This window comes from Nothobranchius furzeri, chromosome 6, assembly GCF_043380555.1.
Source record: "Nothobranchius furzeri strain GRZ-AD chromosome 6, NfurGRZ-RIMD1, whole genome shotgun sequence".
In the NCBI taxonomy this organism is placed as follows: domain Eukaryota; kingdom Metazoa; phylum Chordata; class Actinopteri; order Cyprinodontiformes; family Nothobranchiidae; genus Nothobranchius; species Nothobranchius furzeri.
In genome coordinates, this window is record NC_091746.1 from 72268906 (window position 1) to 72294727 (window position 25822).

Here is a 25822-nt window from a genome sequence, read left to right on the forward strand (position 1 = left end):
TCAAGTTTCAGGGTAAAACAGTCAAGGGTCAGGGCAAAACAGTCAAGGGTCAGGGCAAAACAGTCAAGGGTCAGGGCAAAACAGTCAAGGGTCAGGGCAAAACAGTCAAGGGTCAGGGTAAAACAGTCAAGGGTCAGGGCAAAACAGTCAAGGGTCAGGGCAAAACAGTCAAGGGTCAGGGCAAAACAGTCAAGGGTCATGGCAAAACAGTCAAGGTTCAGGGCAAAACAGTCAAGGGTCATGGCAAAACAGTCAAGGGTCATGGCAAAACAGTCAAGGGTCATGGCAAAACAGTCAAGGGTCAGGGTAAAACAGTCAAGGTTCAGGGCAAAACAGTCAAGGTTCAGGGCAAAACAGTCAAGGTTCAGGGTAAAACAGTCAAGGTTCAGGGCAAAACAGTCAAGGTTCAGGGCAAAACAGTCAAGGTTCAGGGCAAAACAGTCAAGGTTCAGAGCAAAACAGTCAAGGTTCAGAGCAAAACAGTCAAGGGTCAGGGCAAAACAGTCAAGGGTCATGGCAAAACAGTCAAGGTTCAGGGCAAAACAGTCAAGGTTCAGGGCAAAACAGTCAAGGTTCAGGGCAAAACAGTCAAGGTTCAGGGTAAAACAGTCAAGGGTCAGGGCAAAACAGTCAAGTTTCAGGGTAAAACAGTCAAGGTTCAGGGCAAAACAGTCAAGGTTCAGGGCAAAACAGTCAAGGTTCAGGGTAAAACAGTCAAGGGTCAGGGCAAAACAGTCAAGGTTCAGGGCAAAACAGTCAAGGTTCAGGGCAAAACAGTCAAGGTTCAGGGCAAAACAGTCAAGGTTCAGGGCAAAACAGTCAAGGGTCAGGGTAAAACAGTCAAGGGTCAGGGTAAAACAGTCAAGGGTCAGGGCAAAACAGTCAAGTTTCAGGGTAAAACAGTCAAGGGTCAGGGCAAAACAGTCAAGGGTCAGGGTAAAACAGTCAAGGGTCAGGGCAAAACAGTCAAGGTTCAGGGCAAAACAGTCAAGGTTCAGGGCAAAACAGTCAAGGGTCAGGGCAAAACAGTCAAGGTTCAGGGCAAAACAGTCAAGGTTCAGGGCAAAACAGTCAAGGTTCAGGGCAAAACAGTCAAGGTTCAGGGCAAAACAGTCAAGGTTCAGGTCAAAACAGTCAAGGTTCAGGGCAAAACAGTCAAGGTTCAGGGCAAAACAGTCAAGGGTCAGGGTAAAACAGTCAAGGGTCAGGGCAAAACAGTCAAGGGTCATGGCAAAACAGTCAAGGTTCAGGGCAAAACAGTCAAGGTTCAGGGCAAAACAGTCAAGGTTCAGGGCAAAACAGTCAAGGGTCAGGGTAAAACAGTCAAGGGTCAGGGCAAAACAGTCAAGTTTCAGGGTAAAACAGTCAAGGTTCAGGGCAAAACAGTCAAGGTTCAGGGCAAAACAGTCAAGGTTCAGGGCAAAACAGTCAAGGTTCAGGGCAAAACAGTCAAGGTTCAGGGTAAAACAGTCAAGGGTCAGGGCAAAACAGTCAAGGTTCAGGGTAAAACAGTCAAGGTTCAGGGCAAAACAGTCAAGGTTCAGGGCAAAACAGTCAAGGTTCAGGGTAAAACAGTCAAGGGTCAGGGCAAAACAGTCAAGGTTCAGGGCAAAACAGTCAAGGTTCAGGGCAAAACAGTCAAGGTTCAGGGCAAAACAGTCAAGGTTCAGGGCAAAACAGTCAAGGGTCAGGGTAAAACAGTCAAGGGTCAGGGTAAAACAGTCAAGGGTCAGGGCAAAACAGTCAAGTTTCAGGGTAAAACAGTCAAGGGTCAGGGCAAAACAGTCAAGGGTCAGGGTAAAACAGTCAAGGGTCAGGGCAAAACAGTCAAGGTTCAGGGCAAAACAGTCAAGGGTCAGGGCAAAACAGTCAAGGGTCAGGGCAAAACAGTCAAGGTTCAGGGCAAAACAGTCAAGGTTCAGGGCAAAACAGTCAAGGTTCAGGTCAAAACAGTCAAGGTTCAGGGCAAAACAGTCAAGGTTCAGGGCAAAACAGTCAAGGGTCAGGGTAAAACAGTCAAGGGTCAGGGCAAAACAGTCAATGTTCAGGGCAAAACAGTCAAGGGTCAGGGCAAAACAGTCAAGGGTCAGGGCAAAACAGTCAAGGTTCAGGGCAAAACAGTCAAGGTTCAGGGCAAAACAGTCAAGGTTCAGGGCAAAACAGTCAAGGGTCAGGGCAAAACAGTCAAGGGTCAGGGCAAAACAGTCAAGGTTCAGGGCAAAACAGTCAAGGGTCAGGGCAAAACAGTCAAGGTTCAGGTCAAAACAGTCAAGGTTCAGGGCAAAACAGTCAAGGTTCAGGGCAAAACAGTCAAGGGTCAGGGTAAAACAGTCAAGGGTCAGGGCAAAACAGTCAAGGTTCAGGGCAAAACAGTCAAGGGTCAGGGCAAAACAGTCAATGTTCAGGGCAAAACAGTCAAGGTTCAGGGCAAAACAGTCAAGGGTCAGGGCAAAACAGTCAAGGTTCAGGGCAAAACAGTCAAGGTTCAGGGTAGCCTAGTGAACTAGACCAAATTCTTGCTTTGCAAAGTTTGGTCTAGGCATGCTCCATTGGAACCTCCACAGCTCCTACCAGGACTCTGGCTAGCCAATCACAGCTCTCTAGAGGGGTTTCAAACACACAAAGAGCTGTGATTGGTCCATAATGGTGGGCCAATCATAGTGCTCTATCTGCTTAGTGAACAAATCACAGAGCTTTATCCACTTTGTGGGCCAATCAGGGCACTCTATATGCCTGGTGGGTGGGATGATGCAACAGAGTGAAACAAGAGTATGTCACATTCATTGTCCAGTGGAATGCAGAGATCATTTGAAAGACAACGGTAGAACCCGCCCCACAACCGAGAGCCATCAATGGAGCGTGGCCAGACTAAATAATACATTTATTTAGTCTGGCTTGCCAGGCTAGGTTCAGGACAAAACAGTCAAGGTTCAGGGTAATAAACAGTCAAGGTTCAGGGTAATACAGTCATGGTTCAGGGCAAAACAGGTTAAGTGTACATGTTTAACTATCATTACTGGGTAAATTAAAGTGTCACAGCTGTCAGATCCAGTCAGTTTTATGGATCTGTTGCTGCAGAGCTAGAGAATCGGTGCGATGAGTTGATGATGAGAAGGTTTGGGAGGAAAGTGGATCTAGAGGCTCTGCTGACGATGCCGGACAGCACCAGGTTGGAGGAGCTGGAGCAGGAAAAGATCCGCCTCCTTGCAGCTCATTCTGACAAGATGAAACACTTGGAGGTTTGTTTATTGGCTCCTCTGGAAGTTTGAGCTGTTTTGTTTATATGCTTGTGAAATTAGGGAGACCCATCATTAATGTATTCATGTTGAGTTGTACAATCAGACACAGGTAGATGAGGCGCAGACGGCTTTGATGAAGGAGACGAGGAGAAACAGCAACCTTCTCCACACCACGATCGACCTGCTAGAGCAGACTAAAGATCTGAAGGCTAAAATCAGCTCCAGGGAGAAGACAAAGGTAACAGCTGTTGTAGGTATGATCAGATCATCAAATGTCCTTCCTGCAAACACCTAACCATGATATTAACAACAACAACAGTGCTTGTTGGCTTACCTATGAAGGTTTTATTAAACACATCTTTTTTGTGTGAAAATTTCTAAACATTTTATTATTTAAAAGGGATGTGGTGGCGGTGATCGGGCCGGTGAAAACTCCGCTGGTGATCGATTCAGCCCCGGGGGTGGAAACCGCGGGAAATGGAGCAGGAGGGGGAGGAACCGCGGGGAAAAAAATCACTGCTAGCAGGGGGGTGGCCCAACACAGCCTCAGTGACAATAATAATGATGATGGCTGGGTTAGTTTGGGAGAAGAGGAACAGTATTCCAAGTGGATCAGGCATTTTGATGAGCCAGCTGGATACTGTGGAGACAGGGATCTGTCAAATTCAGAACACATTGATTTTCTGTCCGTTTTTTTGGACGAGGAATTCTGGACCCTCATCACAACTGAAACTAACCGATGTGCTCACCAGTATTTAGAGAGGGAGGAACTGAAATCTAGCTCCAGATATGACTGGTACGATGTAACTGTCCCAGAAATGAAAGCGTTCATTCAGTTCTGCATAGGGCTTGTGGAAAAGCCTGAGACTGAGGATTATCTCTCTCTCTCTCTCTCTCTCTCTCTCTCTCTCTCTCTCTATATATATATATATATATATATATATATATATATATATATATATATATATATATATATATATATATATAAGAGTCCAGAAAGAGAATTTCTCTTTGCAACGGCTTTATCACCTATAGAAAACACACACATACTTCAATTTCAGCACATAAATTGACATCTGAAAAAAATGTATAATGGAAACTAAAATCATGTTTAGTGAGTGTATTGTTTAATTAGTTAAACAATTAAAGTAAGAATATGATTTTTACATAAAGAATAATAAGATACTCACACACAACAGAAAATGACCAGCTGTCCATAGTGGGATAAACACTGCATCTTTTAGATGACCACAAAATAAACATCAACTCCATGGTCTATAACATTTGTAGAGGTGACATATGAATACTTACAGGTAGACTTGTCATGGGATCCATATCTGGTGACAACCACGTTGGAGTAACATACAGATCACAGATAAAGATGTTCTGACCCTATAAAGCAGACAAAACCATGCTAAAAGCACAACCACATCAAACATAATGCTGAATGTCTAAAGAGCTTTACCTTGTATTTTGCCACTTCTTCAATTAGCCATTAACAGCCATTTCCAATCTGGGCAGGTCAAAGAAACACATGCAGGGGGTTTGAAATTGAGAAAGTGCGTGCACACACACACACACGCACGCATGCACACACACAATCTTCATATGAACAGACACAAGGCAATTTAAAAGTAACTCACAGTGGCTTCCATGTCCCTTTGCAAGCCCAAGCCTAAAAAATTAATGCGAGTCAGACATGCCTTTGGGGTACGAACAAACAGCTCCTCCCCTGGTGTGTTGTGGTCAAGGACATACTGAAGCTGAAATAATAAATAAAAAGACGTAAAAACACTGCAAGCCCTAAACATAAATGTTAATTAAACAAACAAAAACAGTAAAAGTACAACTTATCTTACCACTTCCTTTTGAGAAGGATGGATTGGAAATGCCCAGCATCCACGATTTGGATGGACAAACGTGGCTTTTGTCAGGTGTTCACAGTGACTCCCTCACTGCATTGGTTGTGTATGTTCCTCTTGGGTTCCACACACATCTTCATGCTTCCTCTTCTAATCATCACTATTAACCAGGACTGTTAGGCAATCTGTCTTTGCCACGTTATCTAAAAAGTTATATGACAGGGAGGCGTAATATCGGTGCAATTTCAGACATTACGACTACTTACTTAACATGAAAGTAAGTCATTAGGAGCTGTTACGTACATAATGTATGTATGAAACTTATTTCAAAGTTCAAAAAGACAATGGACTCACCTGGGTCTCCTATGACAGCTTGGCCCTGGTCTGTGACTCTGAAATGCTCAAGATTTTGAAGTTGGTGACCGCGCATCAGTTGACGAAGTAATAGCTTACTGTTGCATTCATTGTTTCTGTGTTCAATCAAGTTTCTCATCAACAAGATGTGTGTTGATGGTGCCATTCTGTTGAGGAAATAATTGTTTTTCCTCATCTCAGCAAATAGCTGCTCTGCAACCTGGCTGTTCACAGAACCCTGCAACTCAGGCACAAGGCCGATCTTTCTTAAGATGTCATGTGGATCTTTAGAATTAGCCTCAAGGAACTTGTCATAAAGTGCATAGTGATGGTTCGATCCAGTTATGGGTTGTCCTTGTTTGTCTGGGTTCCTTGATTTTTCAGTCAACCATGGCAGGCACACCTCCAGTTTCTCTCTCGCTACATCAGTCAAGTTTTCCTTTGTTGGGTCAGCTAGTTTACCCCATTTGGATGAAAGCGAGGGTTTTCAGGTGTGTGATGCCAGGCCATGTGCAAAGTCATACAGACACACAATTGGGAAATGCTTCCATGAGAGAAGGATATCTGCAGAGTCTCTGGGGCTTTCAGCTCTCAGATTACATTTTAAACTGTACACAATGCCATGTGGACATAACACAACAGACCATCCACCTGGTGGGAAAAAGAAAGAAAGAAAGAAAGAAAGAAAGAAAGAAAGAAAGAAAGAAAGAAAGAGAGAAAGAGAGAAAGAAAGAGAGAAAGATAGAGAGAAAAAGAATGAAAGCGAGAAAAAGAAAGAAAGAAAGAGAAAAACAAGAAGGAAAGAGAGAAAGAAAGAGAAAAACAAAGAAAGGAAGAAAGAAAGAAAGAAAAAAAGAATGAAAGAGAGAAAAAGAGAAAGAAAGAAAGAAAGAAAGAAAGAAAGAAAGAAAGAAAGAAAAAGAATGAAAGAGAGAAAAAGAAAGAAAGAAAGAGAAAAACAAGAAAGAAAGAAAGAAAGAAAGAGAAAAACAAAGAAAGAAAGAAAGAAAGAAAGAAAAAGAAAGAGAAAGAAAGAAAGAAAAAGAATGAAAGAGAAAAAGAAAGAGAAAGAAAGAAAGAAAGAAAAAGAAAGAAAGTCATCATCATCACACAGTAGCGAAAATCCCCATGGAGGGGAGCAGTGAGCTGCAGCTGTGGCCACGCTCGGGAACTATTTGGTAGTTTAAAGCCGCCTACACATTAGCGTCGGCACAGCCGGGGCTTGGTGGGGCTGAATGGCATGAACGGGCGGTGTAGTGTTCACATATAAATCCGAAGGACTTCTCAGGAATGCGGAAATCCCTGAGCTGGTGGGTGGTGTTTAATACGCACGGGAAAGTCCGAAGTGTCCTTAATAAGATAAACAGAGGCGGGCTTGAGCTGTGTTGCTTTTGGAGACTCTGAACAACGTTATTTTATTTATTTGCTGTGTGTCCTCTCTTCCGTCACTGACGCGGGCCACACACACACACACACACACACACACACACACACACACACACACACACACACACACACACACACACAGCTCTCCCTCTCCTCCTGTCCCCACTGAGCGGCAGCTCCGTGCCACAAACAGAAAGGTTTACTCAACAGAATCCAGCATGAAAATGAACGGCGCATGCGGGAACCCCCACTGGCTGATTCTACTCGCTAATCGGAGGCGATAGGCATAATTTCAGCTGGCCAATCAGTCCGTAGTATCACCTCGGTCCCAGTCTGAACACTGGGGACGAGGTCTGAAAAAAAAATTAGTCGCCTCGGAACGTATATTGGACCTGTGTCGGAAACCAAACTCCGGTACCTTACAGTTCCTTAAGGAGCCGTACCGACGCTAATGTGTACGCGCCATAACCCCCCCAATCCAACCCCTTAAAGCTGAGTGTCAAGCAGGGAGACATTGGGTCCCATTTTTAGGTCGTTGGTATGACCCGACCAGGAATTGAATCCCGATTTCCCAGTCCCAGGGCAGGCACTCTACCACTAGACCACTGAGCTGGTGTAAATGAAAACAGATTAAAATTGCAAATGTATTTCAATACCTCTATTTTACAACATGCAAAGACATTTTTTTATAGATGCCCACATTTGTGAGGCATATGTAAAAACTCTTAACTACAAAACACAATTATCATAATCAGAAATGTACCTCCAAAATGCAATGCAGTGTTTATATGCCCTTCAAAGTGCAACTTTATCTTCTTCAGAGATGTTGTCTTTACTTTAGGACACAACGGACAACCAAAATGTGTGCCAACGGCACATGCAGTCAGCTCCTTGCCCACATCAATCACGGAAATGTGCATCTGTGATAAGAACAAGTTTTTTAGTTTTTATTTGTTATTATGTACTTTTTTCAGTCATTTAAACACATTAACTTAAAAATATTTAGAGATATTGAAAGCCAAGCTTGTCCAGAAAAAAAAATCTATTTTAGGGTGCACAGGACCAGTTTCAGTGTGGACCAGCTGCTGAAAAATAAATGCATAAATCTGTCTTTGTTTGAAGTTTCAAAAATTAGAGAAGTTCACAAATCACAAACTATGTTTTATGCATTCTGCTACGAGCCTAGAATATTCTAGAACTGGTTTAAAGAGTGTATGTGTTGTAGTGTTTGAGCTAGAGCAGATTAAAAATGGTCAGAGTAGAGAAAAATTGGGTGTATTAGCCCTTTAGCCATTTCCCGAATCAGAAGCTAACTTTAGCCTCGTGTGGCAAGGTGGATAAACGAGGGCCCGGGCGGGATTTGATCCCCAGACTCCCGGGTGAGAGTCATACGCTCTAACCAGTCAGCCAAAGGGACATCCCCTTGGCCAAGTAGCCAGGGCGCATGATCAATCGGGACATTGTGACAGGACGCTCACACTGTCACACTCGTATGAAAACTAGTGTTACAAATTTCTGAAAATCTACGCTTTTTGATTAAAAAAGGGTATTAATAACGTTTCAGTCAAGTCAGTATTAGAATCGTGGTCTTTATATCATATCTAAATGATATATAAAGTTAACATTATTACTTTAACTGTTTAACAAACAGGGAGACCAGAAAAATCAAATAGCTAAGTTAAAGCTAAGCTACAATCGCTGATTGCTTTATTGATGTAGCTTTTGTGTTAGCTTGTGAACTCCCTGCATTAGTTTTAAGACTGCATGTTAATGATGATACGGTTAGCTATGAAGCACGGTGCCTTTGCAATAATTCTCTGGTAAAGCTTTAAATGCTTTAGTGCCCACATTTAAGAACGGTTGCAACAATTAGTTCATTTCATCCTCACCTTTCCTCTTTGAAACCCGCCGAGTATGGTTGAAACAGAAGCGGCCGCCAAAAAGGACCAACTTCCTGCCGAGGTCTTTCGCTCGTCGATCTTCCGGTAAAAGTAATGACACGCCATCTTGTTCTCGCTACAAAGTTCTTCCGGTGACACGCCAGCTGATGCCTGCAGCCAGGTCCTACTCGTTTAAACTGGATTCCAGGTGTTCCTGTCATTTCTCCACCCTGTAATTGCAATTGTGTATGAGATCAGTGGACTCAGTGGTCTCCTTTAAAAAGCAGCTGAAGACTCACTTGTTCAAGCTGGCTTTTGTATGACCTTCTTCACCTCTCTCTCTTTATTCTGCTCTCCCCACCTATTCCACCTTCCTCAGGATCCACTGATTTCCCTCTTTCCTGTTCACTCTCTCTCTTTCTTAACATTTTTTCTTTTAAATCCCAATTGCCTATTTTTGCTCATTTTGAATATATTTTTAAACATTTTCTAAATGCTTTTTTATATTTTAACATTTTTTTTGTTTTTGTAAAGTACCTCGTGATTTTTATCTTCAGAGGCGCTATAGAAATGATATTTTCTTCTTCGTCTTCTTCTTCTCCAGGACAAACAGCCGTACCTGGACCACAGGAGGCGTCAGAACCAAGAGAGGATCCAGGAGCTCCAGGTGCTGGTAAAGAGACAACGGCAGCAGGTGGACGCTCTCAAGCAGGAGATCTGCCTCCTGTCTTCTGCAGGAGGTCCGGTCTTACCCCCCCTTAAAACACCTAACTCACCCATACCCTCTGCCCACGCCATAAGGGAAAATACAAGTAAACAAACTCCTTAAGGGTCAAAGGTCACCTTTGAGACAGTTGGTTTACTCTGCAAAGATGAAAAAGAAGAGAATACAGTTTAAATGTTGATGTTCTTTCTTTCTTCACACGTTTCTGTTAAACAAAAGTTCGTCAGAGGATTAAGGCTGGTTCTGCTGGTTTAATATTAGTGAATTAGTGCCACTCTATTAGTGAATTAGTGCCACTCTATTAGTGCCACTCTATGTGGCACCACTGCGGGCAAAGTCGGATGGAATAGCGGCTCTCGGGCACACCAGACAGGCAGCCACACTGCAAACAAACAGAGTGGCATGGTCCCCCTGGATCAGTACGACCCTCCCCAATCAGAGGCAAAGACTTACGGTCGTAGCGAGGCTGAGTCAGATCAGCCTGAACACGGCTGCCACACACACACACGGGCCGAGATCTGATGTACCTGGGTGCAGTTTGACACTAACAGCATATGCAGCTCCAGTCTGCGATCACACGATACAAAACGCATTAAGATGGAGCAACGAGCATTAGCTAAGGCCGTACAACACAGGAGGGAGAGTGCCATGTCTGCAGCTCTCCGCTCCCTACAGGGATGGGTCGGATGTGGAGGACAGTTTTCACCACACACTTTAATCTTTGATGTTCTAAACATAAAACATGAATCTACCCCTTTTTTGACTCCATTCACACCCCTGAAGAGTCCACCACTGTGTCCCACAGCTGGAGTCTTTCACCACCGTCCTCTGGATGATTTTATACATCAGTTAGAAAAGAGAAAGAATGATTCCAGCTTTGGGTCTTTATGGGAAGTTTTAATTCAACGTAAACAAGCTGTTCCTTCTGCGGTGGAACTGGTTTAGCAGCTTCTTTAAAAGGAAAGAAATGTCCTCAGACTGGAAGTGACAGGAAGCTAGTTAGCCTTGTTCTTCTTGATCCTTTTGGTTTGGGGACTGCGTATCAACAAGGACTCGATACGCTCATCTCCTACCAGACCACGCTTCTCTTGCTCTAAACCAGGGGTGGGGAACCCTGGTCCATCGAGGGCTGCCATCCAGCATATTTTAGTTTCAACCCTGCATCATCACACCTGATTTCAATCAGCAGGTGATTAACGGGCTTCTGTAGAGCCTGATGAGCTGCAGAACAGGTGAATCAACTACTGAATCAGAAGTGTTGGAGCAAAGACGTGCAGGACACCGGCCCTCGAGGACCAGGGTTCCCCATGCCTGCTCTAAACAAAGAAACAGGAAGTGACCTTACTCGGGTGGAGTCTAACCCCCCCCCCCCCTTGTGAAGCTGATCATTCACCAAGGTGTTGTGTGTAAAATGGCTCCAGCTGGATTTAGGTTTGACTCGGAAAAAGTCCTCTGCTCCATCTGTTTGCGTCCTATGGAATATCCGCTGACCATTCCCTGCGGACACAGCTATTAGCGATGGGAATTCCGGCTCTTTTTAGAGAGCCGGTTCTTTTGGCTCCCAAGTGGCTCCTCAGATTTTCTGTTGCGTAGGGTACATTTATAACCAAAATAATGCTAAACTATATGTAAAATGATTTACTAATGTAAAAAAAAGCAATATATCAAATATTTATCATTTCTATGGATTTAATAACTGAACACTTTAAGAAATCTCCACTTCCCTACTGCTGGCGCTCATTTTCTCACCGTCTTCGTCGAACTCTTCTCTCTCTCGCTCTCTCGCCTTTTTCCTCCTCCTCATTCCCTCTCGTCTCCCTCCGCCCGCAGGTGCTCTGCTGTGTGTCTGAGTCCGATCCTCCCTCTTCCCCGCCCCTACTGCTCTGTGTGTGGACAATCTGGACACGCAGTTACACATGTTGACCAATCGCCTGTAGCTTTCACCAAGGTAGGGGGGGAGGGGGAGGGGAGGGGACGGCTCCCAATGACGAGCCGGCTCCTGTCGTTCACTTCAAAGAGCCGGCTCTTAGAGCCGGTTCGTTCGCGACCGACACATCACTAACAGCTACTGCAAGAGCTGTATTGAAAACCACTGGAATGTGGAGGATGCCAGCACGTCTTACAGCTGTCCTCAGTGCAGACAAACGCTCAGCCCAAGGCCCGTCCTGGGGAGGAACACCGTGCTAGCAGAGCTGCTGGATGAACTGAAGATGGCAGAACACCAGTGTGTTGTGGCCGAACCCGAGGATGTGGCCTGTGACTCCTGCACAGACAGGAAGCTGAGAGCTGTCCAGTCCTGTCTGCAGCGTCTGGTCTCCTTCTGCCAGCAACACCTCCAGCCACACTACCAGTCTCCTGCCTTTGGGAAGCACACACTGGTCAACCCATCAAAGAATCTCAAGGAGAACATCTGCTCCCAGCACGGCGAAGTGAAGAAGATTTTCTGTCATGCTGGTCAGAGGTGCATCTGCTCTGAACATAAAAGCCACGAAACAGTTTCAGCGGAAACAGAAAGGCGCGAGGGGGAGAAACAGCTCGTACCGAGTCGCCAGAAAATTCAGCAGAAACTCCAGGAGAGAGAGAGAAAGAGGTGAAGGTGCTTCAGAAGGAGGTGGAGGCCATCGAATGCTCCCCTGATGAAGCTGTGGTGGACGCGGGGAAGATCTTTACTGAGCTGGTTCTGCTGGCGGAAAAGAAACGTTCTTCTCTTAACAAACTGATCAGCAGAAAAAGGAGGTGAATCGGGTCAACGAGCTGATCCAGAACCTGCAGCAAGATCAGTGAGCTCTCTAGTAAGGATGCTGACCTGGACCGGCCTTCTCAAACAAAGAATCCTGCTGAGTTTCTACACATGTGCCCTTTGGTTTCAGAACTCAGCAGAACCTCAGAACCAGCCTGCACCGAACCGCGCCGTCTGCAGTACTTTAGTGGCGTGACGGCGGCAGCAGTTGAGAAGAAACTAGAGAAGGTTCTTTCTGACGACTGGCCCAAAGTCTCCACCACAGTAACTAGAGTGGATGTGCTTCTGCCACAACCAGAACCCCAAACCAGAGCAGAATTCCTACGTCACCACCAGCAAGTCACACTGGATCCAAACACCGTAAACATGCAACTGGTTTTGTCCCACGGCAACAGAAAAGCTACCTACAGAAGTGTCAAACAGGCGTACCCGAGCCACTCGGAGAGGTTCGGCAGGTCTCAGGTCCTGAGTAGAGAAGCTCTGACAGGTCAGCACTACTGGGAGGTGGAGTGGGTGGGGTTGGGAGCCCACCTAGCAGTCGCTTACAAACGTGTTCCCCGAGCAGGAGAAAGTAGTGAGTTTGGCAACAATAAGGAATCCTGGGCGTTGCTGTGTTCAGACAGTCAGTGTGGATTCAGACACAACAGCACCAGAACGTCCATCTCTGGGCTCCGGTCCAAAAGAGTAGGAGTGTACCTGGATCACAGAGCAGGGTTCCTGTCCTTCTACAGCATCATGAGTCTACTCCACAGAGTCCAGACCACATTCACTTAGCCGCTACACGCTGGGCTCAGAGTCCATCACTCCCTCTGCTCGGAGTCTACGGCCATGTTCTGTGTCCTGGAATAGAACACAGTTCTAGAGCCTAACGCTTAAAGCTCCGGGGTCTCATTTATCAAACATGGCATAGAATCCTTACTAAAACTGTACTTCAGCTCAGCAAAAAAAAGGTACTAACGCCAAGCAGGTTTGTGATCTATCAAACATGGAGGATGCACAGCTCCACACAATCTCCGCTTCATAAATCGGAGACTAACGAGAATGTTTCTCAGCTGCTTTTTAGTCACATCCCGCCCTCACCACGCCCACTTACTGCCATAAATGGTCAATGCAAAGTGCCTTGTGGATCTCATGCATATACATAAGCCGGCTGTTGCAGTGCTCAGCCAATGACATGGCGACCGTAGATCAAGGCAGATCAAGGAAGCGCTACTTCACACAAGCAGAAGTTGAGGTACCTGTGGGTGAGGTGGAGAAATGAAAGGAAGTGCTTTTGCAAAACAAATAAGAGAAAATCCACGGAGTGGCACAGCGTTGCTGAAGCCGTCAATGCTGAGTTCTTCAGAGAGATCTGTGGCGGATGTAAAAAAATGTCTGATCAGGATTCGATCCCCAGACCCCCAGGTGAAAATCACACACGCTAACCAGTCACCCAGAGATCTGCCTTGGCCAAGTAGCCAGGTCTTGTTCTGTGTGAAAACGAAGTGGTACAAGTGATAATGCTGCAGGATTTCATAATTGTATCTTCTCAGCAGCAGCACTGCAGGTGCTCTCCATGTCCAACATGTGCGTAAGCCAGGTCCTTAGTCAACTTAAAGTTGCGCACATTTTTCTCTAAGTTTTCTTTCATAAATCCCAAAGTTTGCGTGGAAAGTTGCTTACGCAGTTTTCCGACCCTGTTTTGTGCGTAAGCAAGCTTTATAAATGAGGCCCCTGGTTCCCATAGTAACCATGTGACTCGTGCATGCTGAACATGAGAACGCTCTCCACCCCCATCTCCTGCTTTAGCTTCAGACAGGACCCCATTAATGACCCTGCCCACCTTGACTTGGGACGTCCCACAGTAAGGAGACGGCAGAGTGCACCTCAGCTAGTAGAAGCTAACCATTAGCAGGTTATTGCAAAGCCAAGAATCATGAAGATCTCCACTAAGGTTCTGGTGCTTTGGGAGACAATGTTAGCTTACAGGATGCTGATGTCACCGATCTGAAGCCTGCAGGACGCTGATGTCACCGATCTGAAACCTACAGGATGCTGATGTCACCGATCTGAAGCCTACGGGATGCTGATGCCACCGATCTGAAGCCTACGGAATGCTGATGTCACCGATCTGAAGCCTGCGGGATGCTGATGTCACCGATCTGAAGCCTGCGGGATGCTGATGTCACCGATCTGAAGCCTACGGGATGCTGATGTCACCGATCTGAAGCCTACGGGATGCTGATGTCACCGATCTGAAGCCTACGGAATGCTGATGTCACCGATCTGAAGCCTACGGGATGCTGATGTCACCGATCTGAAGCCTACAGGATGCTGATGTCACCGATCTGAAACCTGCAGAACGCTGATGTCACCAATCTGAAGCCTACAGGATGCTGATGTCACCGATCTGAAGCCTGCAGGACGCTGATGTCACCGATCTGAAGCCTACAGGATGCTGATGTCACCGATCTGAAACCTGCAGGATGCTGATGTCACCGATCTGAAGCCTACAGGATGCTGATGTCACCGATCCGAAGCCTACAAGATGCTGATTTCACCGATCCGAAACCTGCAGGATGCTGATGTCACCGATCCGAAACCTACAGGATGCTGATGTCACCGATCCGAAACCTACAGGATGCTGATGTCACCGATCTGAAGCCTGCAGGATGCTGATGTCACCGATCTGAAGCCTACAGGATGCTGATGTCACCGATCTGAAGCCTACAGGATGCTGATGTCACCGATCTGAAGCCTACAGGATGCTGATGTCACCGATCTGAAGCCTGCAGGTTGCTGATGTCACCGATCTGAAACCTACAGGATGCTGATGTCACCGATCCAAAACCTGCAGGATGCTGATGTCACCGATCCGGAGCCTACAGGATGCTGATGTCACCGATCTGAAGCCTACAGGATGCTGATGTCACCGATCTGAAGCCTGCAGGATGCTGATGTCACCGATCTGAAACCTGCAGGATGCTGATGTTACCGATCTGAAACCTGCAGGATGCTGATGTCACAGATCTGAAGCCTACAGGATGCTGATGTCACCGATCTGAAACCTGCAGGATGCTGATGTCACCGATCTGAAACCTGCAGGATGCTGATGTCACCGATCTGAAACCTGCAGGATGCTGATGTCACCGATCTGAAACCTACAGGATGCTGATGTCACCGATCTGAAGCCTGCAGGATGCTGATGTCACCGATCTGAAGCCTACAGGATGCTGATGTCACCGATCTGAAGCCTACAGGATGCTGATGTCACAGATCTGAAACCTACAGGATGCTGATGTCACTGATCTGAAGACAGGATGCTGATGTCACCGATCTGAAGCCTGCAGGATGCTGATGTCACCGATCTGAAGCCTACAGGATGCTGATGTCACCGATCTGAAGCCTACAGGATGCTGATGTCACCGATCTGAAGCCTGCAGGTTGCTGATGTCACCGATCTGAAACCTACAGGATGCTGATGTCACCGATCCGAAACCTGCAGGATGCTGATGTCACCGATCCGAAGCCTACAGGATGCTGATGTCACCGATCTGAAACCTGCAGGATGCTGATGTCACCGATCTGAAACCTGCAGGATGCTGATGTCACCGATCTGAAACCTACAGGATGCTGATGTCACCGATCTGAAGCCTGATGGATGCTGATGTCACCGATCTGAAGCCTGATGGATGCTGATGTCACCGATCTGAAGCCTACAGGATGCTGATGTCACCGATCTGAAGCCTACAGGATGCTGATGTCACCGATCTGAAACCTACAGGATGCTGATGTCACCGATCTGAAGCCTACAGGATGCTGATGTCACCGATCTGAAGCCTACAGGATGCTGATGTCACCGATCTGAAACCTACAGGATGCTGATGTCACCGATCTGAAGCCTACAGGATGCTGATGTCACCGATCTGAAGCCTACAGGATGCTGATGTCACCGATCTGAAACCTACAGGATGCTGATGTCACCGATCTGAAACCAACAGGATGCTGATGTCACCGATCTGAAGCCTGCAGGATGCTGATGTCACCGATCTGAAGCCTGCAGGATGCTGATGTCACCGATCTGAAGCGCTCATGGACTAACAACCAGGAAGTGGATCCTCTGACTCGGAATCAATAAACGAGACTGTTAAAGACACGCTGACCTAAACATCATTCTGAGTTTTGTGGAAGAAGGCAGCAGAGGAGTCATGAATCTCATAGCCAATCAGAGGTGAGGCGTTTGCATCTCATGAATATAAATAAGGCACACACACACACACCAGAACTATTACTGCTGAGAAAACGACTCATTCAGTGCGTTTACATGCAGCCAGTAACCCTTTTAAAACCCGAATATTCACAATAACCCGGTTCCGCAGGTCCTTGTAAACACCGCCAAAAACCCGGATATGCTCATTCACAGAGACTGCAGCAGATTTAGTAAAGAAATATGTGAATGAGACATTTATAATATTAAATCTAGGAGTTTTGTCCTTTTGGTCAAATGTTCTTTTTGGTGTAAAACAGGAAGTCTGAGCTCAGTATCTGTAAAAATGACGAGTTGGACTCCTACATGTTCATCCGGTGGAGATATTTTGACCCATCATTTAACTCATGAGTCAAACCACTAAATGAGCCTAAAATCATCAGAATTTTGTGGCAAACGTTTAAAAATTGTGCAACTGAGCAGTTTTTTGTGCTTCTGAGTGACGATTAAATATTCCAACATGGTGTTGGTTTGATCTCCTGGCATTTGGATCTGACAGACTTCAGCGCTCCTTTCCACAGTTGTAATGAGCTCCACCAGGTCAAACTGGTCATGTCCTGCAGGGCTGCCCCGTCTCATGCAGGAGGTGGGAGGGGCTGTCCGTGATGGATGGACTACATCTTCTCCAACCTGCTTGTGGGACATCAGAGGACAGAGCTGGTCCTCCTGTCTGGTCTGCTTAGCTTCCGGTTGATCCACCAGGTGAAGGAGAAGAGCCGTTCCTCCTCAAGGATCTCAGCTGCCTCGGCGGGTGGAGACGACTGGGAGACCGACAAATACGCTGCATGAGAAGAGCTTTAATGTAAACGAGCAGCTTTCATTTCACATTTCAAAACAAACAAGATTTTATCTGTTTATCTAAACATTTTATTTACATAAAATGAAGACCAGTGTCCATCAGAGTGGAAACCTTTAATGGGAAAAGACAAAAACATAAACTTAGGTTTGGTTAGAAAAACCTCAGCAGCTCAAAAGGTTTCAAAGGTTCTGGTTCTGCTGCGTGGGACGAGAACATCTGAGAACACAAGACCAGACTTTCCTTTGGCACCAGTGTTCATGAATCCAGTTTTTCTGTTTCACACACCGCAGGTACCCGGCTGAAGCACCCGTATTCTAAAGACCGACCTGGACCGGAACCAGAATAAAACAACTCTGTATCCAGTACGTCTTCAAAAGAACTGCTCACTGATGTAGGAGCTGTCTGGGTCCACTCAGAACCGCCTTCACTCCAGCAGCAAAACTCCTATAAAGGTCCGGATCAGTTCAGAACCATGAACAGGGCTGTGGACAAATCTGGCTCATCCCTTGAGTTAGAGGCCTTTCTCCATGTCAGAAATGTTCAAGAGCTTAAATGTTTTAGAACCAGGACCAAAAAGGTCCAAAACCACACAGAAAAGGGTTCTGGAGACCCGATAATCCAGAACCAGATAAAGGACTACAGGAAGAGAAGAGGCCGGGGTCTGGGGTTTAGCTCTGAGGTCCAGCTGTGTGTGAGGAGTAAGACCAGGACCAGAACCGGCTCAGAGAGCAGCCAGCTCCAGCAGCAGCCGCTCCTTCTCTCTCTGCAGCTCCTCCACGCTCTGCCGGTTCTGGTCCAGCCGGTCCTCCAGCCACTGCAGCAGCGGGCCGCTCACCGCAGACATCTGGCTGCACAGGTTCTTGGTGAACACCGAGCCGTTGTGGATCTTGGTGACCGGGTCCAGGTGGGACAGGCTGTGGATCTTGCGGTACGTGTCCTGCTCCTCCTGACACAGGATCCGCGGCAGCTCCACGGCGGACTCCAGGCACACCTTCCCGATGGCGTCCCGAGGAACGACGTGCACCGGGATCTCCACCCGCTCGTACTCGGAGCCCTTCTGCGCCTGCGCGGACTGGAAGCAGGTGTACAGAACCCGACCCGTCTTGGTGTTCTTGTCCTCGATGAAGCAGGAGAAGATGAGGCCCACGAAGCACTGGTCCAGCATCTGGTACATGGCCTGGGTCCGCACGTCCACGTGGGACGGCCACACGGTGATGTGCGGGTGGGAGTGGTACCAGCCAACCACCCGCATCGGCTTTCCGGTGGTGTCCGCCAGCCGCTCCGCCTCGGTGGAGGCGGCGGACAGCTGCTCCGGGGAGATCTCCACCCGGTCCTTCCTCTTGTCCGAGCGGCGGAGGATGATGACGGAGTAGATGTGGACGATCCGGGACACCTCCACCTCCCCGATGCACAACCCCATCACCTCCTCCTTCTCCGTGCTCAGCGCGTGGTTCATGCACACCAGGAAGGCGTCGGACTCCAGGTGGACTGCGCTCACGGCCATGGTTCCGACCCGAGATCAAGTTCTGACTCCGGAGAAGACGGAAACAAACAACACAGCTTCACTTCCGTGTTCCTCCTGCTTCTTCTGTGGTTCTAAGCGGAGGTGTAGCACCGCCGCCCCCTGCTGGTCTGTGTGTCCACTGCGGCCCCGGAAGTCATGTTTGCCTGAAAACGGTCATTTTCTTTTGTTTACATGTTCTATAAACTTTTGTGTTTGAAAATATATTTTTACTTTTCATTTTATCTCATAAATGCATGTTTGATTATTGTCTAGTGATTACAGAGACCCGCTGAAATGCTCCAATCAGCTTCCTGCACTGAAACATTTCTGTTCAGAGGGTGGAGGTGGTGGGACTACATCAAGGATCAGCAGAGGTAAAGCTAGAGAGGTGGAGATGTGGACTGGAAAAGAGAGGAAGCTAGACTTTTTTTATTTATTTAAATCTATTATTCAAACAGTCAAAGACATACAAATATGGAAAATAAAATAAAAAAAGATGTAATACATACTCAAGAGAGTAAAAAGAAAATAAATAAACAGAAATGAAGTAAACACAAGAGTAATTAAACAAGTACATTAAACAGCTTACAAGTATTCAGAGTTTTAACTGCTTTTTTTGTTCTGTACACAAGAAATGGTGGATATATACTGTTCCAGTTCTGCTCTTAGCACAGGAAAAAAGGGTTTTTTATTACAGAATTTAGATTTATGGATATGGAACTTAGCAACAAATAAAATCAAGTTTATCAGAAAGAGTGCATCATTATCTTTACCACTGCCTCCAAAACAACCAAAAATGAAGTTTTTATAGTACAGGGAGAAATCAGGAAGAATGTTGTGAGTTAAGAATGAATTGATGTCTTTCCAAAACTTGTAAGTAAATTCGCACGTCCAGAATAAATGTGAAGTAGTTTCAGGGTGTAAGTTGCAAAATGAACACTTTACATCAATATCCTTCTTAAACCTACTCAAACATACCTTCGTGGGGTAAAACCTGTGTAGAATCTTAAAAGAGATTTCTTTAATTTGATTGGTTAAAAGAAACTTCTGTGGTAGGGACCAGACTTTTCCCCAGTCTACGTTATGTCCAAACTTGTCCCAATAGACAGTTGCAGATGAAATAGAGACCAAGTCAACCTGAAATAAAGATCTAATTTTGGAGTTCGATGTTTTATAGGTAGAAAAACAGACTTTGCCTAGTGGAAGCAGAGTTAGATCCGAAGGTGATGCTGATAACGGAGGACAGAGACGAGCCGTCTTAAATAACATACGAAGACCTGAGGGCACAGCATCAAATATTATAGAAAATTATTTTGGGCTTTTTGGAATTTTATATTTGGCAAAAAATTCTGAATAACTGTATAGCAGTCCATTCTCATTAAAGAGCTGACTGACTAGTATAATACCTTTGTTTAACCATTTTTCATAAAAAAGAGACTTGTTCTTATAGACAATATTATAGTTGTTCCAGATACAACATCTCTGTGGAGAGAAGTTGTGCTTGTAAAGCAATGCCCACGCTAAAAAAAACCTGTTGGTGAAAGTTGGAGAGTTTAATTGGAATTTTCTGTATTTTGTAATTACAGAGCAGAATAAATTTTAGGCCACCTAATTGTGAAAAGACATGATGAGGGATGAAATTCCATATAGAAGTAGGGTTTTTGAGATATTGCTTGATCCAATTTATTTTAAATGTATTATTGAGGGAGCTAAAGTCTATAAAATTTAAGCCTCCTTTGTTATATGAATTTAAAACTACAGACTTACGGATGTAATGAGTTTTTTTTTCCAGAGAAAATTAAATAACATCTTGTCAAAAGATTTACAGAAGGAGTTATCTACGTGTAATGATTGAGCAGCATAAGTTAAAGAGAAATGCCGTCCGCTTTGGTGATCAGAACTCTGCCTTTTAGAGAAAGATCTCTTTGCGTCCACCGGCCGGTCGAAAACCTTCTGAGTTTTTTCAATGAGGGGAAGAAAGTTTAACTTCCCTCTGGCTTCTCTATCTTTAGTGATATGAAAGCCGAGATAAATGACTGAGACTTTTACAGGAATATTACAGATTACAGGAGCAGAGCAATTATGCACTGGCAGCAGTTCACATTTGTTCAGATTAAGGATGAGGCCAGAAGCTTTGGAAAAACAACAAATAAGGTTAAGTGCAACTGAAACCTGTGAGGCATCTGCCAGAAACAGAGCTGTGTCATCCGCCAACTGACTAATTAAAATATGATTATTAGAGATACTAATGCCTTTAATGTTACTGTTTTTAATGTGCAGATTAAGGAGTTGGGCAGCAAGAAGAAACAGATAAACAGAGAGGGGGCACCCTTGCCGTACTCCCCGCTTTAAATCAAACATTGGGGATGTGCCATTGCTTAATTTGATAGAACTATTTCCATTATTGTACAAAGTTTGGACAGATTTACAAAAGAACTGACCAAAACCAAACTTTTTTAGGGCTTCCATTATAAAATCATGCTCCAGGGAGTCAAAGGCCTTATAGAAGTCCAAGAAAAGGACAAAGCTATCATCATGAACTAACTCAGAATAATCTAATAAATCTAATATCAATCTAACATTATTTGAAATACGTATGTCTATTACGCATAAACCCAGACTGACTTTCATCAATAATAGTCAAGCACTGATTTCAGCGTCTTAGCAAGTATCGTTGCAAAGATCTTATAGTCATTGTTCAGTAAAGAAATAGGTCGCCAGTTGTCCAGTAGGAGGCAGTCTTTCTTTGGTTTAGGAATGAGAGCAATTCATCCTTGAGTTGATGCAGGAGGTAAGGAGCCTTTGAAAACACTCTCAACAAAAACTTCCTTTAAAAACGGAGCTAGGCTCTGAGAAAATTGCTTGTAAAATTCTGCAGTAAAGCCATCCGTTCCAGGTGATTTGTTTGTTTTTAGCTGGTTAATAGCATTAGTAATTTCCTTCAGTGAAATAGAGGCATCACACAAGTCGGAGTCAGCTTCAGAAATCTGATTAATATTAGGGATAGAATTAAAAAAGGTAGAAGCTTCCTGAGAGCAATATCTTGAGCTGTAAAGATCACTATAAAACTTGGCGCAATACTGAGAAATTTTCTTTGGGTCATCAATGATTGTTCCATCAATTCTTAATTGCTGAATGGAGTTAATTCTAGATTGCTGCTTTTCTAGGCTAAAGAACTATGTAGAGTTCTGCTCGCCCTCTTCGAGCTATTTGCGGCGAGATCTAACAAAGGCACCTTGCGCTTTTCGTTTATATATCTCATCTAACTTGAGCTGCTGATGGGTAAGCTCCAACTGTTGTGACTCAGTGAGTGCATCTAATGACTTAGAAGTTAGGAATGCAATTTTAAGTATAGTGTCATTTTCCTCTAATCTCCTTTTTTTTAGCTAAATCACTACTATATTTTCTAAGAAATTTCGCAATTTCGTACTTCAATAACTCCCAGTTAGTGCTAAAGAGATTTTCATTTTGAGCTTTGTCCCAATATAGTCGAATGAAACTCTCAATCTTAGAGGTCACTTCCTTGTGTTTAAGGACTGTACTGTTTAATTTTCAATAAGAGGTTTTAGGAGGACCAGGAGAAAGAGAAGGAATGATAATTTGAATAGTCTTATGATCAGATAGGGGTGCTGGTAAAATATTTGTAATCACATTTTTCAAATCCTTGGATATAAGCCAGAGATCAATGCGAGACTGCTTTGATAAAGTTTTGTTGCTCCATGTATATGACTTCTGTAGCGGGTGAGTATCTCTCCATGTATCAGTTAAAGCATTGTAAGAACGTCTTCACATACATATTATAGGAGTCTTCATTCCTTGAAGGCAGCCTATCCAGGCGATTACTTAGTACAGAATTAAAATCCTCGCCTAAAACCATAGAAGCTTTTGGGTATTTAGGTAACCAGTAAAGGAGACATTCTTCCAAATTATCAAAAAAAAACAACAACAAAAAAACAACAACAATGTTCTCTGCTTGAGAATTGAAGCCATAAGCATTAACTATAATATAACGTACACCGGCAACCTCTAGGACTAGCAATATGTAACGACCGGTTTCGTCACATTCAGAATTTAAAACTTTTCCACTGAAGCAATTTTTCAAAATACAAACACCGGCTGAACGCTCTGACCCATGAGACAGCCACAGGTCGCCCCCCCACTGTGATTTCCAGAAGTTGGTGTCCTGTTCAATTGAATGTGTTTCCTGTACAAAACAAAAGTCAGTATTAAGTTGTTTGCAGTATAAGAATATAGCTTTTCGTTTTAGATGGTTTCTCAAACCTCTTGTGTTTAAAGAGATAATAGACAAAGACATAAGGAAAATAAACAAAGTACAATAACAAGACCAGAAAAACTAGCACGTATGCGAAAATAGATAAAGGTCTCAACAAAGCACCAACATGGGTCTGAGAACAGCAAACCTTATAAAAGATTGTGAACATGTGCTACCAAATTCAAACAGGCTGTAAACATTACAAAAATGTCGCTTAGCTAGGAAAGTCTATTCAGCGTCTCAGGGAGGAAGAACTTCCTTTCCGCCCACAAAGGTGCGACCACCAACATAGAAAGCCAGCTTGCCATCTTTCCGCGCCTGGTCAACAAGGGGCCACAGCTTCCTCCTTTTCTCTCTGTCCTCTTCTGACAAGTCCTCCGCCAGTTTCAAGCTCTTGTTCTTCAGGAAAGTGGAGTTTTTGGCGGAGCGCCACACAGCATCACGGCAGTACCTGGAGATAAAACGTATGACGACTCCTCTTGGTTGATTAGCACCGGGCTTCCTAGGGCCAAGGCGGTGAACGACATCGATGGCATCCGGAAGCTTGGTTTTGGCCTTAGGGAGCAGACCCTGGCATATGTGAATAATCTCTCGTCGTAGATCCTGCTGATCCTTCTCTTCTAAGCCATGGAGCTTGAGATTCCAGCGTCGGGAGTAAGCCTCGAGCTGAGAGACACGCTGCTCTGTCTTATCAGAATTAACTTTGCAATCTTTAAACAGAGTTTCGCAGCGGTCAACTCTCCCTTTTACTTCTTTTACTTCAACACAAACAGCATTAAAGGATTCTTTAACATCCACAATTTGCTTGGTGTTTTCTGTGACTGCCAGCTTCACCTCTGCAATCACTGCAGAGTTGTCACTCACCAACTTTTCCAATGCATCTGACCTGTTGTTTATCAGCTGTGCGAGGGAGGAAAGCTGGGAGAGGATTGCATCAGCTGTCAAGTCTTCCATTCGTCTCCATTTAGGTGCAGGTGAGTTGACCGGGGTGACAGGGAGAGGCGGAAAACTAGCTTCCAGTAACGAGACCTTCGGTGGATCCGCATCTGACTCGAGATAGTCGTGCATATTGTCAATTATCATGTTGTTGGTCTCCGGCAGCTCAGCGGGAGCTAGCATAGCAGCCTTGTTGGTAGAGCACGTGCTGATCAGCACCTTTTTTACATCGCTCTTCCTCTTCTCCTGAGGTTTCAGCTTACCAGCAGACGTAGCCATAGTGCAGCCAAACAGACGCGGCAGATAACTAAAGGCGAAAGTTCAGTTTGTTCACTAACTATATAGAGAACAGTTCGGTTTGCGGAGCTCAGCGAAGCACGTCCACTCAGAGCGCCATCTTGGTCGACCCCCAGGAAGCTAGACTTACCCAGTCGGCCGAACCAGGTAGCTGGCTAGACCTGAAATGTTCAGGAAGTGAACTAGCTTTTATTAACTATTGTTTAGCAATCATTATAGGATTAAACATTCCTGGTAACCAATCATTCATTACTGTAGAGCATTCTCATTATTAAACACTTTAGATTTAACAGCATATTGTAGGTTATGACTGTGACAACTTGTAAGGTTAGGAAAGTCATTTTATGAGCCAGAAAAAGATAACTTTATTAAAAAGAATTGACAACGAGTCTTGTGTCTCCACAGGTGTCTTGATATCTTGTGGATAAGTTAAAGATTCAGTTCAAGTTCATAGATTCTCATATCGGCGTCAGACTGGCCTGCCCTTTACGAAGGAAATGAACCTCCGGTCATGTTGGTGAAATACAGGCCTTGAGCTGCACTACAGAACATTTTTAATAATATTTTAAAATTATTAGCTGTCTCGCCCCCCCCTACCTCAGGTCATGTGACTCGCTGGTCCTGGACCTGCTGAGGTCTCGACTCAACCCCAGAGGGGATACGGCCCTCCTTGGTAACTTAGTTTTATTATGTTTTGTAACATCATTTATGGTTTTGTTTTATCTAATGATTTTATGTTTTATCTCCTTTAATGGTTTTATTTTTTATCCTGTTTAATCATTTTCTGCCTGTGCGGTCAGCACTCTGGTCGATGGCTGTTTTGAAAGCACCTCGTTGAGAAAAACTGGCTTTTGTCATTTATTCTTTTTTTCTTTGATAAAGAATCAGAAGAAAGATTGCGTGTTTCCACCTGTTGAACAGGTAGGGTGGGCGAGGATGAAACAGGTGGACATTAAGACCCAGGTGCCTTTTCCCACAGTAACTTCAGGTGTTGTGTGAATTTTCAGTTTTCCATCATATATGTGGATTCTTCTTGTCAAAAATGTCATTTTCAGAGAAAATAAGTTTGAGGAAACAAAAAACAGAATCTGTTCCATAATCAGAAAACTACACCAGGAATTAAATACGGATTTATTTTTGTGTGATGGGACGACTCATAACTTTCCAGGAGAAAAACATGCAGTTGAGACCGTTCAGGACTCTCTGCTCAGAACCGAGATAAACATGGAAATAAAAACTTACGGGGGACTCATCCATCATTGATCTTACATGTTGTCGTTATTTCCCAGCTCCAACACACCTGAGCCGAACGTCTGATTCGTAACGTTCTACAGGAACCTGGTAACGCTTACCAGACTGAACCAGGTGTGAAAATTCATCTAAAGCATTCAGAACACCTGAGGGCCAAGTTCAACATACTGAAGCACGGTTGTCTGGTGGAGTCAATAACGTCTTATAAACTCATGAATCTGCTGAACACACCTGGACGTCGAAGCTAAACAGGAAGTATGTTTATAGATTCAGGTAAGGACTTTATTGGCTACAAAGCAAACACTGGCTGATCTGAGAGCAGTAAGAAGAG

General features: G+C 44.8%; 2 protein-coding genes and 1 pseudogene across 5 annotated transcripts in view; 2 read left to right on the forward strand and 1 right to left on the reverse strand.

Annotated features, from left to right (window-relative positions):
• The window catches only part of LOC107372875 (cilia- and flagella-associated protein 44), a 50132-nt gene extending 39937 nt beyond the window's left edge, over window positions 1-10195 (forward strand). For 2 of the 4 annotated variants that reach the window (XM_070552541.1, XM_070552542.1), the window contains exons 31-33: window positions 3079-3239; window positions 3343-3489; window positions 9326-10195. In XM_070552541.1, the coding sequence (XP_070408642.1) occupies window positions 3079-3239; window positions 3343-3489; window positions 9326-9550 (533 nt within the window). In that variant the 3' untranslated portion in view covers window positions 9551-10195. Of the gene's footprint in view, window positions 1-3078; window positions 3240-3342; window positions 3494-9325 lie in introns of all 4 variants that reach the window. The other 2 variants (XM_070552545.1, XM_070552543.1) reach the window with 2 other exon arrangements.
• A 105-nt stretch (window positions 10196-10300) lies between these two features.
• LOC107397150 (E3 ubiquitin/ISG15 ligase TRIM25-like) lies at window positions 10301-17187 on the forward strand (annotated as a pseudogene).
• A 141-nt stretch (window positions 17188-17328) lies between these two features.
• Window positions 17329-18931, reverse strand: brcc3 (BRCA1/BRCA2-containing complex, subunit 3). The gene has a single exon (XM_015977066.3). It carries the CDS (start codon window positions 18732-18734, stop codon window positions 17952-17954), a length of 783 nt encoding a protein of 260 aa, XP_015832552.1. The 5' UTR covers window positions 18735-18931; the 3' UTR covers window positions 17329-17951.
• Window positions 18932-25822: the final 6891 nt, after the last annotated feature.

Coding starts and splice junctions, on each gene's coding strand:
- brcc3 (XM_015977066.3), bottom strand. CDS start 18,734: ATGGCCGTGAGCGCAGTCCACCTGGAGTCCGACGCCTTCCTGGTGTGC.